Genomic DNA, 18,854 nt, shown 5'->3' on the forward strand with positions numbered 1-18,854 from the left:
GATTTTTCTTGTCAATCATACGCTTCTTGTCTAATTTTGCCTGCATCATAGACAATAAAAACGACACAGCCACTACTGAGGCAAATATGACGTACGTTTGCTTTCCCAATGTATTCAGAAATATGACGTCACTCAGATGAAACTTTTTCTAAAGTTAAGGCTATTAAATAATTTTCTCAAACTTCTGTATATCGATCGCTTTTTTAAGCTAGAAAATCTCATGATAGAAATATTTCTGAAAAAAGCTGTTTTCCAGAAAATAATATGTAAATAAATAAATACTTACACAATTATTGCTTGCTTAAAGAGATTGTATATTTCTTTGTTTGTAAATGTATTTACGAGTATATACAATCCATTATGCGCAAAATAAACCTTTTCTTATTTTAGAGTTTCACGAAAAAGCTGTCTTCATCGTTGGCTCGGGTTCTCATAATGAGACCACAATTGTACCTCGCCTATGATCTTTACGAGGCCATTCATCACACAGAAACAAGGTCAAGTTCGAACTCTGACGGTTCAACCTATTCTGAAACAGTTCATAGTCCTTTGCATAGAAACATAATTGAGATAATTTGTTCCAGAAGCCCAGAGGAATTGAAGGATTTAAAGATTCGATACGAGAATGAATGTAAATAATGATTGTGTATTGAAATCTGTCCTGGTTTGAAACTAGTTTTGATCTAAATGTGAGTGTCTGCGCGAGTATATTGGCTATAATTGAAGAGATGATAAAATGTAAAGCTTTAAAGAAAAATACGCAAATCATGATTTTCTGGAAAGTGATGTCATGGGATGGAATTGATATTGTCATAAATTGCTACCGAAACCAAATTGAAATTATCCTGAATTTCGTGGGTCTAACTGTTTAGATAGGGGGGTGGGGGTAAATTTGGCTATTTAATAACCAATTTGTATAATTAAAGAGATAATAAAATGTAAAGCTTTAAAAAAATACGCAAATCATGATTTTCTGGAAAGTGATGTCATGGGATGGAATAGGTATTGTCATAAATTGCTACCAAAACCAAATTGAAATTAGCCTGAATTTCGTGGGCCTAACTGTTTAGATAGGGGGTGGGGTAAATTTGGCTATTTAATAACCAATTTGTATAACTAAAGAGATAATAAAATGTAAGGCTTTAAAAAAAATACGCAAATCATGATTTTCCGGAAAGTGATGTCATGGGATGGAATAGGTATTGCATAAATTGCTACCGAAACCAAATTGAAATTAGCCTGAATTTGGGGGGCCTGACTGTTTAGATAGGGGGTGAGGGTAAATTTGGCTATTTAATAACCAATTTGTATAATTGAAGAAATCATAAAATGTCTGATCTTTAAAAAGAATACGAGCATCACTTGTAACAAGCTGAATGTTGAGCAACAGTTTGAGCAGTAGGTTGACCCACGGGAAAACTAATGGAAAATTGGCAACTGGAAATTTGCTCAGTAGTAGGAAGAAGAAGATGAAATTAGGGAAAATAGTAAGAGGAAAAGTGTAAACAAATGCATATATCCGTAAAAACTAATTAATGTGTATAATAACATAACCATTGATAAATTTTTGATTTAAATAGTTATTAGCCACTAGGTCATTCGGAAAAACCAATTATTGCCATAATAATGGGAATATTTAAAATAGACTAATAACGGGTAAAGTTTCTTAATAAGGCAGCGAAAAAAATTAATATAAAAATATTTTAAGGATATAAATATTTAGGTTTCGTATCCGGGAGCCCTTATCAGCAAAAAAAAAATAGCTTAAAATATATATATAAATAAATCACAACAAACGCTAAACAATAAAACGAAAAACAGAAGAAAAATACTTACATTTTGGCAAAATCCAGTGCGTAAAGAACCAAAGTGCAAATGATTTTGCAATGATACCTTGCGTATCATTTACACAGGACTTGAGGGCCATACTCAGCCCATTTCAGAAGAGATCTGTTTTGAAGGAAAATTGTGAGAAATTTAAACTAGGGCATAGGAATTGGGAGGTTTGACCTGTAAAACATCTTTATTTACCTCAAAAAGAAGATTTTTCAAAACCTGCTCCGTCTCTCTCCCAATAGACTTTACATACATTTTGTAATTATCATAGGCGTATTAAGCCATTATTATCCATGATTTAAAATAACCTTTCCTTAGAAGCGAAGTTTACCTGCCACTTTGATGAAACTCTTATTTCACAAATTCATCAAATTCTTATTTCACAAGACCTGTTTTGAACTTAAAGCTCAGGATGGAAAATTGTAAAAATTTTGGAAATCTTCATTTAAAATGGTATGAACTCAATTAAAAATGGGTTAAATGGATGGGGTGATCTAGATGGGGCCTAGAACCCGTGTTCACATTGTGAAAAAGTAGAAAATGAGACCAAATTTGATTGTATTGTATCAGATTAACGACGCTTCTTGAATACTAAGGTCCCTGCATCGGCCCTGCAGTGCATTGCTGCAGCATGATTCGATCTCTGGGTCCCGTATTACCAAGCTAAGGTCAAACCCATTGCCCCACCACAGGATGCCCAAATTTGATTTCCAAGGACTAGTTTTCATTTTGAATATAGGGACGGAAAATGTTCAAAATGTGCAATATCTGACATGTAAAATGAACTGGAAATGATGTAAATTGAATGGGGTGATCTAGGTGAGTTGGAATCGGCAATTAATATAATACTTCTGGCCCTTTATGTTCTGAAAATGAATCCCCCTCCCCCCCTAATTTTTGTAAATCGACCCCACTGCTTAATTAATATCTGTATTTTTAATTGCATTTTTTAAAATTACAATTATAATTTTATTTCTATTTCTCCTTCCTTTTTCAAGTTAGATGATAGTATTTATTTTTTTTTTGCTGCCAATTCAAGCTTCCAAATTTTGAACTTAAAGGCATATTATTATTTCAGTGAAATCAAAGAATGACCTAATAAAGGAAATAAAGAAGTATACATCGGGGAAGCTGTCAATGCTGCTTAATATGTTACTTGTAAGTTATATTTTATAAATTATTCTTTAAGTGTTTGTATTTTTTATTGATTGTTAGGACCGCTATGGTCAACATTTACTACTACTACTAACAACTCATTGCAGCACCAAGCCATCTGAGGCCGACACAGCTACACACTCTCCCACTCTACCCCAATCTATTCAAATGTCCTTCTTTACACCCTCCTGCTTACTTCCAATTTCCCTTACATCTTTCTTTAAAGGGTCTGCTTTTTCTTTGACCCTAGATGGTGGACTGACAAGGAAGATGTTTGGCAGTCTATCATCATTCATTCACTGATCATACCTTAGTTAATTCAACCTTTCTCTCATTTTAGCCCTAGAAAGTGGGATTGAGCCACACTTGGGGTTGAATATTCATAAAATGATAAATGCTAGTATTAATGTGTAAACTGTAATATCTATAAAATGGCTGTTGTATGGGACTGTTATGAAATATAATACTTTTGGACTTGGCGGGGAGGAGGCTAAAAAACTTGCTTTTATATTTATTTTCCACTTATGTTGTAGATTCTTTGTCACGTTATAGTATTATCTTTAAATGATGCAATGTTGTTTTTTCGAATATAGGAGAAGATCAAAAGGGGATTGGAGGGTCGTGTGGATTGGAAGGGAGAATATGGAGCATTCTATTTCTTAAACATTGTGGCCAATGTGTCTACTTTATTCCTAGTGGGTATTCGGTTGCACCGTGGGAACAGCTAGTGGCGGTCCTAGGCTTGTGCAGGAGTGGAGCTGCCCTCCTTGCCCAGATACTCTAGAAATCTTAAATTAAATTCTTTTTATGTCATATACAAAGTATACCTGCGGTATACCTCCCCATCTCCCCAAATTATGAAGCCTAAAACCGCTAATGGGAATAGCCATCTACTTTTTTTTCCTTCTTCTAGTTAACTATAAAAAAATCATTTTATAAATACTCAAACACTATTGCCAACGTAAAACGGTTATTTGGCCTAAGAAGCTTGGCTTGTTGTGGGCCGCACAATACAATAATAAACACTGAAGTAACCGTAAACATTACGCTAAATCACACAATTCATATAATATAAAGATGAAGGAGAATAAACACTTAAATAAGGTAAAACAAAAACATAGAAAAGATAGGTAGTAATAATAATAATAACAATAAGCAGAAATCATGAAAGTAGAGAAAACAGGAAATAAGACCCAGTTTACATTAGAACATGAAACGAAAAGATAAAAAAAAGGACAAGGATTATAGCAGTTAGGAAAATTCGTGGAAGTAATTTAAAAGGAAGAGGAGAGAGAGATATCAATGAGAATGAAATTCCAAAAAAAAGAAAAACGATAAACAATAGGAAAAGAGAAGGGGGAAAAACGAGAGAGAAAAGTTACTAGACTTGAAAGCCCCGCGGAGAAACTGCCTTTGCGGAGAGAGATAGAAGGACAGCAGAATGGATGGAGTTCCATAGTTGAATAGATTGATAAACAGGAGACCTCTGAGCTGCTGTTGATGATCATTTAGATAAAGCAAATCTGCGAGAAGAATTATGCAAAGAAGAAAAGTACCTGCATGAGCGGGACTGTGAGAAAAATTGTTGCAGAAACTGTGGAATTATACCAAGAAAAGCTGAATGCGCTAAATAAGGATTATTTTTACCCACAATACGATCTAGCGGAGCTATTCCAGTATAACTCTATAGAAGAAGAAGAAGGGTATAGTTGAAGAAGAAGAAATGTAGCCTTCACCGCCCTATTTTGGGCTCTTGTAAAGTAAGCACAGAAGAGATTTGTTAGTACCTCTCCCGACAGAGCAACATTAGGAAAGATGAGGAAAAATAAAAGCCAAAAAGAGAGAACATAACATCTGGAGAAAAAATGAGTTATCTCGATGTAATGGTAAAAGAATACGGCATTAGGCTTTGTATTCCCTACCGGTTGTGCCGATCTCCGTTTCATTGGCTTTCATCCAGGTAGTGTAATTGGGGGGGGGGGCAGCCATTCCGTGCCTTCGCACACCCTTCGAAGTCAAGTAACACAAAAATAAAGCATGGAGCATTAGTATAAATCGGGTCCGAAAAAGTGATAATGGAAAAAAAAAGTCGAAAACAAGTGATAACAAAATAAAATTAAGGGGGAAATTGCTGGATAAAAAGATAAACTTTGGTAAAAATATAAACCCAATGCCAGAAACGGGAAAGGACAGCTTAAAGTGTATGGAATAGGTGAATAAGTTAATTATGAAAATATTTGTGAAAACGAGGAAAACTTTTATTGTAATCATAAAAAATTTGAATGAAGAGTTTAGCCCTCTTCCCGATGTTTCTTTGACTAACTCTTTGAATGAACCCATTGCTGATTTCGCATCCGTCTATTTCGTTTCTTTGCTTCTGTTTTTTTTGTGTGTTTTATTTTTGCAGACAGAAACACGAGATTTCGTCGGAATAAATGAGCAAAAAGTTCAAGTGGATGTTCAAAGACTTAATCAGTGTGGTAAGTTCTTTTTTTTAATGATTCAGGTAAGTTTTACTCTGTTTAATTTTTATTGAATCGATTATCATACTAAACACGTACGAAACGGTTCAAGTGAACGCCTTCAGTCGAGTTGTCGACGCCTTCAGTCCCCTAAAGTAGAGTTGAAATCGTAAGGTTTTAAAGATGTTCCCCATAATTTTTTATATTTTTCATGTTTTGACTTTTTTTCCTCGCTTCGATAAATTTTGGTCGCCATAAAGGCCTATTTTTCCGATGTAATTAATTAATTAGTTTAGGTATAAGTGATCCACACAATGCATCTATCAATAGTGGTAGGATAACAATGAGAAAAAAAAGCACAAAAGAAAATATGGAATGTAAGAACCGGATAAGACTGCAATGACCGGATGAACATTTATAAGTAGTACCTGGGATTTTTCTGTGCCGTCTCTTCAGTTTTAAAATTCTTTCGAAAACACTTAAATTACCCACAATAAATCAGTTTTTTTTAGTCCAAGGTCGTAGACAAAATGAATTTTATTAAATTTAAGCAATTTCCCGGGATTCTTTTTAAGCCACAATTCTTAATAATAAGGAAACAATATGAAGTATAAAGGGTTGGATTATTCACAGAAGGGTGAGTTGCCATTCTTATTAATAGGTAAAAGACCTGAAGCATGAACAAGGGATATGGATGAGTAAAGGGACGAGTTACCATTCCTGTTGTCATTTCTGTTTTACTGTCTCCGGTTTGTAACAATCTGTACGTAGCCAATCTTTTTTTTTTTTCTTCTAAAACTGTTAACAGTCCACTGACGTGAACTCGGGAAAATGTCAGTAATAGAGACATGAAGCTGTTGGATTCAATCTACAAGTAACATAGAGAAGTTATTACATTGTAAGGTCATGAAAGTCGCGCCATTGTAGGGGAGAAACTCGCACTTTTCTACATTAAGGCAATGGCCAGTATAAGAAAAAGCGATGAAGCAGAAAATACTATTTGGGGGATATCGTTTTTGGAATGGATAATCAGAAGCAGCTTGTCAGGAGATACAGGGCAGCAACTGCCCAAAACGCTAGAAATATACTATTGGGGGATATCGTTTTTGGAATGGATAATCAGAAGCAGCTTGTCAGGAGATACAGGGTATTAACTACCAAGAAAAGCAACTACCCAAAATCTTGTCAAAACGCTAGAAATATTAATATTAAAAAGGGTAGATTACCTTTCTCCTTACTCATTTTGGGGGACATCATTTTTGGAATGGATAATCAGAAGCAGCTTGTAAGGAGATACAGGGCAGCAACTGCCCAAAACGCTAGAAATATACTATTGGGGGATATCGATTTTGGAATGGATAATCAGAAGCAGCTTGTCAGGAGATACAGGGTATTAACTACCAAGAAAAGCAACTACCCAAAATCTTGTCAAAACGCTAGAAATAGTAATATTAAAAAGGGTAGATTACCATTCACCTTAACCTTTTTGCATCTTTATAATAGTACCTTGTGTACATTGTAGATGATGAAAAGAATTTGAATAGCAAAGCTTATGAAGCTTTGCAGCAGAAAGATCAACTCTAGATCTATAAAAGAGCCTGAATATGGACCAAATTATCCATTGCTTTTGAAACATCTGAGGGGAAAATATAAATACTATTTGTCTTCGAAGGACTATCACGAGCACAGAAGAAGAAGAACACATCAAGAAGAAGGTGGAATCTTATACGTATGCTGACAACTCGCCCACAGCTGAAAAGCAAACTGATTGTCAAATACATTTACACTCCCAGCTTAGCACAACCTGGTGCTTTTTAGATGGTGCTTTTTTCCTCACTGGTGCTTTTTAAGATTCTAAGGGCAAATCGGAAAAGCCAAATCTATTGGATCAAAAGCGGCTCTTACTCCGCATGTTGTGTGAAAAACCCACTATGAAGACAGTGTTTAGACAGGGCCATGAAGACAAATGAAAGAGATATAGGTATGATATGGTATACTAAGGTGTAGTTCCAAAAAGCTGGGAAAGAAAGCGATTATATAAAGAAAGCACTGAATAGTCATTCGTTGACAAAATCAAGAACTGTCTTTATACTAAGCAGACGGTGGAAGGTATTTACTAGTTAGGGCCTTGTGACGTTTAAGTCTATACTAGATGCATCGATGTTTGTTTGGAAAAGAATTCGGTGGGCAGATTTTAAGTTATTTTTTTATCAACATTATTCTTAAGGTTACTTGAAAACAAAAAGTTTCAAAAATAGTCTTTAATTCAGGTTTCAAAACACTAAAAAAAGGTTTTTGTTGTTTTTATCAGTAGGCTATTATCACTTTGTACTTTTTGAGAAATGTAAGGCCATAGCGAGTTGGTCAGAGAAGTGAACCCAGGTCACTTTCGAGAACTTTTGTTATAACAATCTTGAATCTTCTGTTTTTGCTTTATAATTGGTATTGATTATGATGGCTCATAAGAGATTCTAGTATTAAAAAGTCAGTGGTAATATAGTGGTCAATGTCCCAGCCTTTTTATCGTGAGAGACAGGGTTCGATTTCCCACCCTCTTTAGTTTTCCACGTTGGTAGAGGAACAAGTAAATATTCCTTTCTGTTAATATTACCACTATCATACCCAAATTTTGTGGGACACAAGGGTAAGTGTTGTTGTTAAGTCTTTTGGGTGTCCAGGTACAGTCCATTTTATCCAGGGATAGGCATCCCAAAATGCAACCCATCAGGACATCTATCAGAAAAGATGGTCAGATCTTAACCAAACTTGATGGGAAGCAAAAACTTATCTCCTAGTTCTGTTCTTCGGCGATCTGTACCCACCCGGCCTTTTAACTTAGGGGTGGGGGAGAAGAGTAACTTTTAAATTATTGTTATCCTCATATCTAGCGGAATGGGTTTTTGGACTTCAGGCAAACCGGATTGGAAGCAAGAATAATAGTCTTAAAATCTAATAGTTGTAGGGTGCCATACCTTTATATGTGTCTGTAGTGGGAAGGATGTTAATTTGTGTCACTGCCAGAATATGCTTTCAGGATTCAAACAAACATGGTGGAAGTAAGAGCACATTTTCCAATTTTGTCTTTTTGAGTTCCACGCCCGATGGGACCTCTTAAGTGGGCAGGGGGGGTTAGTTTTGGTCACAATTAAGTCCCGAGAAGTCAATGGTTAAGTGCTGTAGTAAGAGAAACATTGGACACTAAAAAAAGCAATGAAAATTTACAGCAAGTGATAACAAGGAGAAAAATGGAATGGAAAGCATAGGTAATATGGAAGTAAACATCTTGGCCGAACCTCCGCTCGACCATACTTGGCCGTCCTAAAAACAATAAAAACAGATCGATTACCAAAAAATGAAATAAAAAATAAACCCCTAAATCAGAAACAAACTTAAGTGCCGTCCTCAAGCAAGGACTGCAAAGAGGTGACATCTAGACAAAAGAGGGCAGAAAATTGTAGACAACAGTTTTTCTAATCTGGTGGCGTAGAGCTATAAGGAACCGCAATGGGACGCAAAGGAACCCCCTTTTTATCCTCTATTTGTGTAGTGGGATTTTTTTTCTGCTTGGCAGTGCACCACCTGGATTTTGGTCTCAGCTGCAGGGACCCGCCGCATGCCTAGGAATTTGATTATGATAGAGATAATACAAAAGTGTCTCCCTTACGCCAAACAAGGAGAAGAATGACCCCCCCCCCTCTTTGTTGGTTTTGGTGAACATAGACTGAATGTGATAAAATTATTTGTTTTTGAGGCTGACAAAATATAATACATTTTCACTCTTAAGACTTTTAATGTCAGTTAAATTTTGCTGTTCTCTTTATTTTGTAACTCGATTAATTTCATGAAGTGAGCACTGCTTTTGAAAACATGACTGAACAAAAACTGGGATATAATTATTGATGCCAGTTTATTGATTTAATTCAACTAGGACAATAAACGCGTATTCAGTTTCCTTATAATTTACTTTTTAATAGGATTTTCCTGATTTTCCACTAAATAGTCGTATAAGCCAGCAGCACTCTCCATTGGAGAGAACTTCCATGGCTATGAATATTTGTCTAATATGTTTCGGTATGGTACATACGACACTTATTGTACATTTACGTATTGGCGATGTACATGCTACAATTATGCACCTACCCGATAAGATACCGGTGATACCCGATAAGATACATACGACACTTATTGTACATTTACGTATTGGCGATGTACATGCTACAATTATGCACCTACCCGATAAGATACCGGTGATTATACCCAGTTTTTTTTCCTTTAGATGGAAGTGTTGAAGATAAGCTGTTTATCATCAATCTGTTTGGAATGAACAGCGTTCCCTATGTGGAGCGTGTTGCCGAAGTTTTTCAGGTACAGACTAGGACTCACATTTCTGAACTAATAGGATTATATTTTTCTAAGAACAACAAGGAAGCGCTGTTGGCCTTGTGTAAGTTTATTCCTTTGTTTATGTGAAATTTTTACCTTCAGGAACTAACATATGCTTAGAAATATGACAACTACTTTGAATATAAAAGAGAGAACGTGTCAAACTGCTCTTTGCTTATAAATTTGAATATAACCTTAGATGTGGGCGTACCCACTAATCTTGCCTTGCAGCGGTATGGGACTAATGAGTAATGGCTTTCACTCCCTTTTTACCAATGTAGTTAAGTATTTAAAAAAAAAAAACCAATATTTACGCAAAAAAAGTCGTTACAAGTAGTAAATTTGTCTTTTTTTTTATAAAGGAAACAAAATAGACTATTTTCGGCGAAAAATGGCAGAAAATGTGGCAAAAAAAAAAGATTTTTGGAGTAATAACACTTTTTGGCGAAAAAACAGAGTACTATATTTAGTGAAACTTTGAAGTATTACCCGACGCTTTCTTATGACCATTTTTGTACCATCGGAGCCGTCTTAAAGAGCTTAGATCCCCTGTCCATGTGGCTACCCGATCGTCAATGATAAATAAACAAAAGAAGCAACCATAAAGCAAAGGAAGACAATGAGAAAGGAGGAACTTGGCCATTGGTGGAATGTGCTTCTTCTACAAGACAATGAAAAAAAAATAAATCAGTTGTGGCCCCTTTTTAGTTAAGTTTGTTTCTATGCTTCATGGGCTAATTGCTTCAATGGCCAACATATTTGCCCCCCCCCCCTACGTTTCGGAAAATACCTTTTTTCGTATTGCCATTGAAAATTACCCTTTTTTCGTATTTTCATTGGAAAGAATTGAACAAAATATAGTTAACCTCGCCTTCATCTAGATGTTGAAAAATATCTTTCGCGTCTTCCCCTTAATCTAACCTCCTTCACCTTTTTACAAAATCATTATGGTTTTCACAGGGGTTTCTCCCGGTCAGTTCATTTGGGAAGTTTGTCCAATTTTTTAATTTTTTCCAACTGTGGACCTTCGTGAAGTTTATACACTGAATTTTTTTGGAGGGGGGGATTGGAGCAGGATATTCAGTCTCGTCGTTTCAGGGACCAATTGTCTGTTTGGGCTGCTGTTCATTCTGCTGTCACAAGGGGTGGGGTATGTTGATTACCGCGTACATAGAGGCATTTCTTCCCGTTCGTGTTTTCCTGTTTTACGTAGCGTCAGCCGGAAATGGATAGTTTAAAAATAATGTTAAGACTATTGACAACCCACATTTATTTAGGAAAACTCTTAAGGAAGTGTTTTTGTAGAATATGAATTTGCATTATTTATTTATTTATTTATATGCTTTCTGGGGAATTGTGACGCTTTATAGTATTAGGAGGTAAAAAAAATGTTTGTTTAGATATACTTATCGATTATTTTGTTGTTGTTGGTGGGGAATTTTTTTTCTTTTCTTTTTTTTTCTCATTGATTTTTTCCTACGGAAAAACATTGCTTTTAGGGGAGGTAGTAAAATGTTTGTTTATTTTATTTACGTGTCTAATTAATAAATCTTTCCTTCCTTCTTATATGTTTTTATGGAAATTAAAAGGTTCATAGTTTCAGGAATAAGAATAATACTTTTTTTGTGTATTTATTGACTGAGGTGACTACTAGTTTCTTCACTTGTGAAGTATTTCCGTATTTTCTTTTTTTTTAACTATGTTGTGTAGCGAGCTTTCCATTTTTTTTTTTTTTTTTTTTTTTTTTTTTTTTTTGCTGCCGTCGCTATTTTGGGAAACGATGCTCAATGATAGTCGAGAGAAATTGAGGGTTGAAAAAAAAAACGATGTTAGATGGACGCGTTGTTTTTTTCATTCTTGAACTGAATCGAAGTGCGATTGTAGAAGGAAAAAACAGCTTTATGTTTTGGTCTTTAACTTTCCAGTTTCAGAAGCGAAAATGTACCCCACTTGTAAAGAAGTTTTATCAGCTATGGTTTGGCTGTTGAGTTGGTGATTTTGATGGGCGGGGTCTCAGAAATATGCTATGTTTCGTGTGTTAGACGGCCGATTGGGTTGGAAAACGGTATACATCGTATGTCATTTGCTATTCTCATAATATGTAGGGAGCACTGAGGATTATTTAACTGATTGTTATTTTTATTTAACGACTACAGTGTCCCTCAATGCAAAAATTAGGAATTAGTGTCACAGATACACAAATTTTCCACACAAACGTTTCCCTGGGGAAACAACGTCTGAACCCCCAGACTCTAAGAAGTCGTTTATGTGGATCTATATGCATCTCTATTCCAAATATCACTATCCTGTGTACTTTCGTTTACTTTGTCCATGAGAGGAAGATGAACTGCCTTTTTGCACTCCCGTGGATGTTTTTGATCATCGATACCCTTTTTAAACACATTATTGAGCAAACTCAAGAAAGAACTTCTTGAACAGGTTCTCGGGATTCCCACAGATCAGTTGCTAGAATAGCCGTGCTGCTTATCCGTGTGGCAGGGAGAAAAGCAGGGCAACCAAGTTCGGTTACTTTGAGACCATTAAACAGTTAGGTAAAATATTTCCTCGGATATGGCCAAAGCAGAAACAAAATTCTAAACGCTCTTGTCTTAAGAAGCTGTCTATGTTTATCTATATGTACCCGTGTTTCACATCTCACAAGCAAGTGTACTCTCTGTATATTTGTGTTGCGAGAGCAACACATTGGTTTTATCTCGTTTTTTTTCCTATGTCGCCGACCTCAGCATGTTCCTGGAAACTGGTAAGGGTCTAAACTCTCCGGTTTCTATGGAAAGTTTGGACTTCAGGCTTGATTGATGAATATGACATTACATTTTGGAAAGCTCCGCAGAACTCTTGCCTGGGGCCAAAAAGGATGGTTTTTGCTTGTCCACGAGCCAGAGCCTATGGTGTGCGAAATGAAGTGGAGTTATATAGCCTCTGTCAGAGAGGAGTATCTGAAGTTGTACAGCCAAGCCTTCTTTTCGTCAAAGCAAGTTTCCGCTTTCGAGTGGAAAGCTCCGTTCTAGCAGACAAGCAGTCAGGCACCACTTTCAAATTGAAGATGGACTAAAATCTATTAGTGTTAAATATATGTGGCAGTTACCCGGCCCCACAGCCAATATATCTTCTTTGAGTGATAAATAGAAAAATTTACAGAAGCAAAAATGTGGCATTTTCCCACGGGTCCGAAAGTGCTGCCATCTATTGTTTCTATCCATCTCTGTACATGATTTCAGCTGAGTTTATCATTCGGTTTTTCGGACTTGGGATTGTGGTAGAGAAATGGTATCAGATGTGCCTAATAAAATTTGAAAGTTCTCTCATTGCTAATGAAATTGGAGCTTATTCCTTGCTCCGTTGTAAGTGGTGAAGTTAGAAAGTTGGCCTACGGCAAAAAAAAAAATCAAATTTTGAACTAAGACAGATATAAGTCTTTGTCGACGGCAATCGGTAGCTCTTGGTGAGCTGATCAAAGTATATGAAATCCATTTTTGGTACAAAAACTCCTTCATGAAGTATGCCAGTTTGAAAGTTTCAAGGGGTTGACAACTTCAGTTGTAAGGTACACACTGAAACGAAATCGAGGCCGATACAAATTGTGAGACATATAGAGGACTTGTAAGCAACAGTTGGCTGTTGGTAATAATCACCTTAGGCATTGAGGGGTTAGCAACTTTTGCTAGTTGGTGTATCGATTATTTGTTTCCACTGTATTTGATGGTAAAACCAGTTTGGTTCCAGTGGTAAGACATGTAGGGGACTTGTAAGTAATAATCTGCTGTTAGGCTACAGTCAACTTTAGAGATGAGGGGCTTGCAACTCTGCTAGTTGGTGTACCCATTTATTTGTTTCCGGTGAACTTGATGTCTATCACGGGAGAGGGACTTATAAGTAAGAATCGGTTCACTTTGGACGAGAAACGGCTGTTAGCTCATAATCGTCTTCGGCAATGAGGAGTTTACCAGTTTTGCTTGTTGGTGTACCTTTTATTTGTTTCCGGTGTATTTGATGGCTAGACCAGTTTGGTTCCAGTGGTAAGACATGTAGGGGACTTGTAAGTAATAATCGGGTGTTGGGCTACAATCATCTTCATAGATGAGGGGTTTGCACTTTTGCTAGTTAGTGTACCCATTTGTTTGTATCTGGTGAAGTTGATGTCTATCACGGGAGAGGGACTTATAAGTAAGAGTCTGTTCACTTTGGGCTAGAAATTTGTGCAAATTGTTGCACATTGTACTTGATCACTTTAAATCTGCCAGAATTAAGCGTTTACACAACGGGTACAAACGATATCGTAAAACAATTAGGTAGCTTCGTAATAATTAGTGTCACCTATAGTATTTTAATCCTGAAAAGTTACGGATAGCTTTATAATACCAACTAGATTATATAAGATATTGTTCCAAGTTTTCATCCGTCTCGATGTCTACGATTGAAAAGGATAAAGTTCAACTGGCTGCAAAATCAATTTAGTCCCTTCTTTCGATATTATTTTGTAGTTGTTGTTTTTTCAACGCTGAGGAATAGCCTTTGGTCATGTGATAACTGATTGCGTTCTTGTTAAGACATACTGTTTTAAAAACTTCGATAGGCTGACAATTTCATCATTTAATCCATAGTGAAGAAAGAAGCACAAACAAGAATGTAAAACAATGAGATAGTTTCGTAATGATTAATAGAATGTCATCTATGATATTTTGATCCTGAAAAGTTAGGGATAGCTTTATAATACCAACTAGATTATACAAGATATTGCTGAGTTTTCATCCGTCACGATGTCTACGATTGAAAAGGATAAAGTTCAACTGGTTGCAAAGTTAATTTAGTCCCTTCTTTTGATACTATTTTGTTGTTGTTTTTTCAACGCTGAGGAATAGCCTTTGATCATGTGATTACTGATCGATAGCGAAGAAACAAAACCAAAGTGTTGCTCTCGCAACACTTTAGCCGGTGAAGCCGGACAAAGCTTGCCACAACACTTCACGTTGCCCGGGCACCATAGGTCTAGTTTTCCCTATCCATGGGAGGGGCAATGAAGTACCCCTTTGCAACCCCGTGGATGATTTTGACCAACAGCATCCTTCAAGAACATAGTATTGAGCACACCTATAAAAGAGCTCCTTGAACAGGTCCTTGGAATCGCCACTGATTAATTGCAAGAACAGTCATGTTGCTTAGTGTGTTTGGCGTAGGGAAATGAGGGCGACCTAGTTTGGCTACTTTGAGACCATGAAATAGTTACCTGAAATGTTTTGGTGGATGTGGCCAAAATAGAAAAATGATTCAAATATGACGGTCGGAGATCGAATGGCTATCAAAATCAGACAAATGTGACGTCATAATAACAAACGTGGCAGAGGCAGAGGTTCTAACCGTAGTTAGCGGAGGTAGGTGACGAAAAGCCAAATTCCATTCTTGTTTTATGCCAAGCACTTATTATATGAATCAAACTATTCGATTTCTTGTTTATGTGTTTATGTTTAGTTTCTTGCGTGTAAAGGCCCATACACAACGAGATTTTACTGATATCGAGATTTGGCTTGTGCTAGTTTGAACCAATCTGATGGCTTAAAATTAGCACGAACATCGCTTACGAGTTCATCGACTTCTGCTGTCGCTTGCCAAAACATTGTATGAACATGGAACGATATACCCACCTTTTAGAGGTGATACCCCACACAGAATGTTCGAAAAACAGTTTAGTCAGATGTCACATTTCTACTCGGTATGGTCTTTCTGTAGATGTCTTCCTGAGATAAATGGAAGTTTGCTAGTTTCTTGAATTCTTTGGCACCAGGGTTCCGTTAAAGATGTCAAAAAAGCTAATAGTGGTCGAATTTTCCTATAGTAGCTGAATTTCACTTCGCGTAACCGTAAAATTTCTTAATATGTGTAAATATATAGGGTTCATGCCTGAATTAGAGTTGATGATTTTGTTTCAGATGAATGCATGATCGATAGAGGCTCTTATTATGCTAATGCTTTAAGACATGCTATGACAAAACGAGACATGGATACTATACTACGGATCGTTGCAACAACATGTGAAACAGATTTGGGAAGAATAAAAAATCTTTACAACCAAAGATACCAGAAAACATTGGAAGAAGGCATTGACGTAAGTTCTGTTTCTTGTTTTAATCGTCGAAGCTATAAAACGCGTAAACAGTATGTCAAACAGTTTTTGATAACGAACTGTACATAAGGAGTGACAGGGGATAGGAGTAATCGAAACTCTAAAAGAAAAACTTATGAAAAAATTAAAACATTAAAACTGATTCAAAACATTAACAATTCATTTAATTTAAAGTTGCTCCTGGGTCAGACCGAGAACAGATCATATCAGACCGACATCAGATCAGATGAAAGATAAATTGGAAAATTAAGTAGAAATTTACGTTATTTGAAATAGCAAATGCGATGTTTGCTATTTATGTATTTGTATATTTTTTTTCTTAGTGCAATAGTTTTACCACTAAATCTCATTTGCGTTTTTTTCTGTGTTTTCGATAGATATTTTTTTTTGTAAATAAATTATTCCAGTGTCCCAAACATGCTTGCTCATTTTTTTTTCTTGTATACAAATAAATTTTAATTTCCTTTAAATGCAACATAGTACAATTTCTTTGTGTGTACGTCAGTACAAACGAAATCTATAAATTGGTTTGAAAATTATTTCTTAAGGAGAGGTTTTTAATTTCAATTTCCTTTTAAATACAACATAAATACAATATCTTTGTGTGTATGTCAGTACGAACAAAATTTACAAGTTTGAAAATAGCGCAAGTAGAATTATTGTTCCTTTTTTCTTACAGAAACATGCTTCGGGTACAACCAAGCACATACTACTTGCCTTTTGTGGAAACCCAAGGAGTTAACAGAAGAAAAGAAGTGCTAACAAATGCTGTGAAATTCCTCTCTATTGCTAGTCAATACGGAACCTCTAATTTTGTAGATTTCTCTATAATCAGAGCCAAACATTAAAGTTAGGTTTTATCTTTTGAGGTCTCAAAGGTTGAGATAACTTTTATTCTCGCGGTTTGCGATTGTTTATTATTGTTTTTTTTAAGCAGATAGATTTAAGATTGCTTTTTTTTAAGATTTTTTTTTTAAGCAAATGTATAAAACATTTATACAAAATCCTTTTAAAGCTCCGTGAGAACTGTATTTTTTCAATGGACAAAGAGTGAAATACTTCCAAAAGCTAAAATTTCAGAAGAGCTAATTCGAGTTTCAGTCCTAAACTGAATACGAATACCGTAGAGTGGATAGTACAAAATGATATTTTCCTCTGAAACCCTACCAAAATATTTTTGTTCGTGTAGGAAAGCATACCCTGTGGTAAAGTGAGGTAAACTTCACTTCCTTTGTAGTTGGCATAGACCTATTACTGTGTTGAATGCTTTTATGCAGGCTGTTTGGTTTACTAATATGCAATGAAAATCTGTCAAATATTTCGTTCCCTTGGGGCAGTTTGGCTTTTAAAAGGGACTAGGGTGTTTTAAAAGGGGCTGCTTTTAGATGCTGATGCAGGAAGTCCACCTTGCATTTGATCCGCGAATATATTTTGTGTTCTGCATATAATAGGGGGTCAATCCTTAGATAATAAGAGCATATTGTGATATATCTATCTATATATATATATATATATAAAAATAAGTTGTCTGTGTGTGTGTGGGTCTGTCTGTCGGGTGACGTCATGTTTGTGTGTTGACTGACGTCAGTTTTCAACTGACGAAATTACAGACCGGGACACCGGCACATAGGGAATATAAATGACGACACTCAAAGAGAAAGCGACTGGGACAAAAGGAATGTTCGATTAGCAATCACCATCAACAAAGCACCGGGACACAAATGACGACCGGGACACAGGGAGTATAAATGACGACCAGGACATAAGTAAAAAAAAACTAAAAAAACTAAAAAAACTAAAAAAAGGTAAAAACTACAAAAAAAACTAAAAAGAAAAAAACTAAAAAAGCTAAAAAACTAAAAAAACTAAAAAAGAAAAAAAAGAAAAAAGGAAAAAAATGAAAAATAAAGGAGAAAAACAAAACTAAAAAACAAATGTATATACAGACCGGGACACCGGGATACAAATGACGACCGGGACACAGGGAATATAAATGACGACCGGGACACAGGGACACAACCACAACGGGGACGCCGGGGGGCACAGGGGGATATAAATGACGACCGGGACACCGGGACACAAGGAATATAAATGACGCCCGGGACACTCAAAGAGAAATCACAGACTGGGACACCGGGACACAAATGACGACCGGGACACAGGGAATATAAATGACGACCGGTACACAGGGACAAAACTACAAAGGGGACGCCGGGGGCATAGGGGGATATATAAATGACGATGGCGACACAGGGAATGGTTGATTAGCAATCACCATCAACAAAGCTCAAGGGCAATCATTAGAATCATGAGGTATAGATCTAAATACGGATTGTTTTCCCATGGACCATTATATGTTGCATGTTCAAGAGTCGGTAAACCTGACAATCTATTTATATGCACAGACAATGGGACAGCAAAGAATGTTGTATATTCGCAAGTTTTACATAGTTAAAAACACATATATATATATATATATATATATATATATATATATATATATATATATATATATATATATATATATAAATAAGTTGTCTGTCTGTCTGTGTGTCAGGTGACGTCATGTTTCTGTGTTGACTGACGTCATGAAATTAGTTGTCGTCATTTTTGCTTTGACGGTGACGTCATTAACGATTTTTAAGACATTTGTTCACGACACAAATGACGACCGAGACAGAGGGAATATAAGTGACGACCGGGAACCTCAAAGAGAAAATACAGACTGGGACACCCGGACACAAATCACGACCGGGACACAGGGAATATAAATGACGACCGGGACACAGGGACACAACTACAACGGGGACGCCGGGGGCACAGGCGGGATATATAAATGACGACCGGGATACAGGGATTGTTCGAATAGAAATTACAGA

The 18,854-nt window shown here is 36.2% G+C and overlaps 1 protein-coding gene across 8 annotated transcripts in view; it reads left to right on the forward strand.

Moving 5' to 3' along the window:
• LOC136026522 (annexin A7-like) overlaps positions 1 to 16,840 on the forward strand; it is a 216,870-nt gene extending 200,030 nt beyond the window's left edge. For all 8 annotated transcript variants that reach the window (XM_065703180.1, XM_065703176.1, XM_065703174.1 and 5 more), the window contains 6 exons: positions 391 to 631; positions 2,915 to 2,994; positions 5,399 to 5,471; positions 9,730 to 9,897; positions 15,782 to 15,957; positions 16,655 to 16,840. In XM_065703180.1, coding sequence (XP_065559252.1) covers positions 391 to 631; positions 2,915 to 2,994; positions 5,399 to 5,471; positions 9,730 to 9,897; positions 15,782 to 15,957; positions 16,655 to 16,717 — 801 coding nt within the window. In that variant the 3' untranslated portion in view covers positions 16,718 to 16,840. The remainder of the gene's footprint in view (positions 1 to 390; positions 632 to 2,914; positions 2,995 to 5,398; positions 5,472 to 9,729; positions 9,898 to 15,781; positions 15,958 to 16,654) is intronic.
• The last annotated feature ends 2,014 nt before the right edge of the window (positions 16,841 to 18,854 follow it).

Source organism: Artemia franciscana, chromosome 4 (genome assembly GCF_032884065.1).
Source record: "Artemia franciscana chromosome 4, ASM3288406v1, whole genome shotgun sequence".
Classification (NCBI taxonomy): Eukaryota; Metazoa; Arthropoda; class Branchiopoda; order Anostraca; family Artemiidae; genus Artemia; species Artemia franciscana.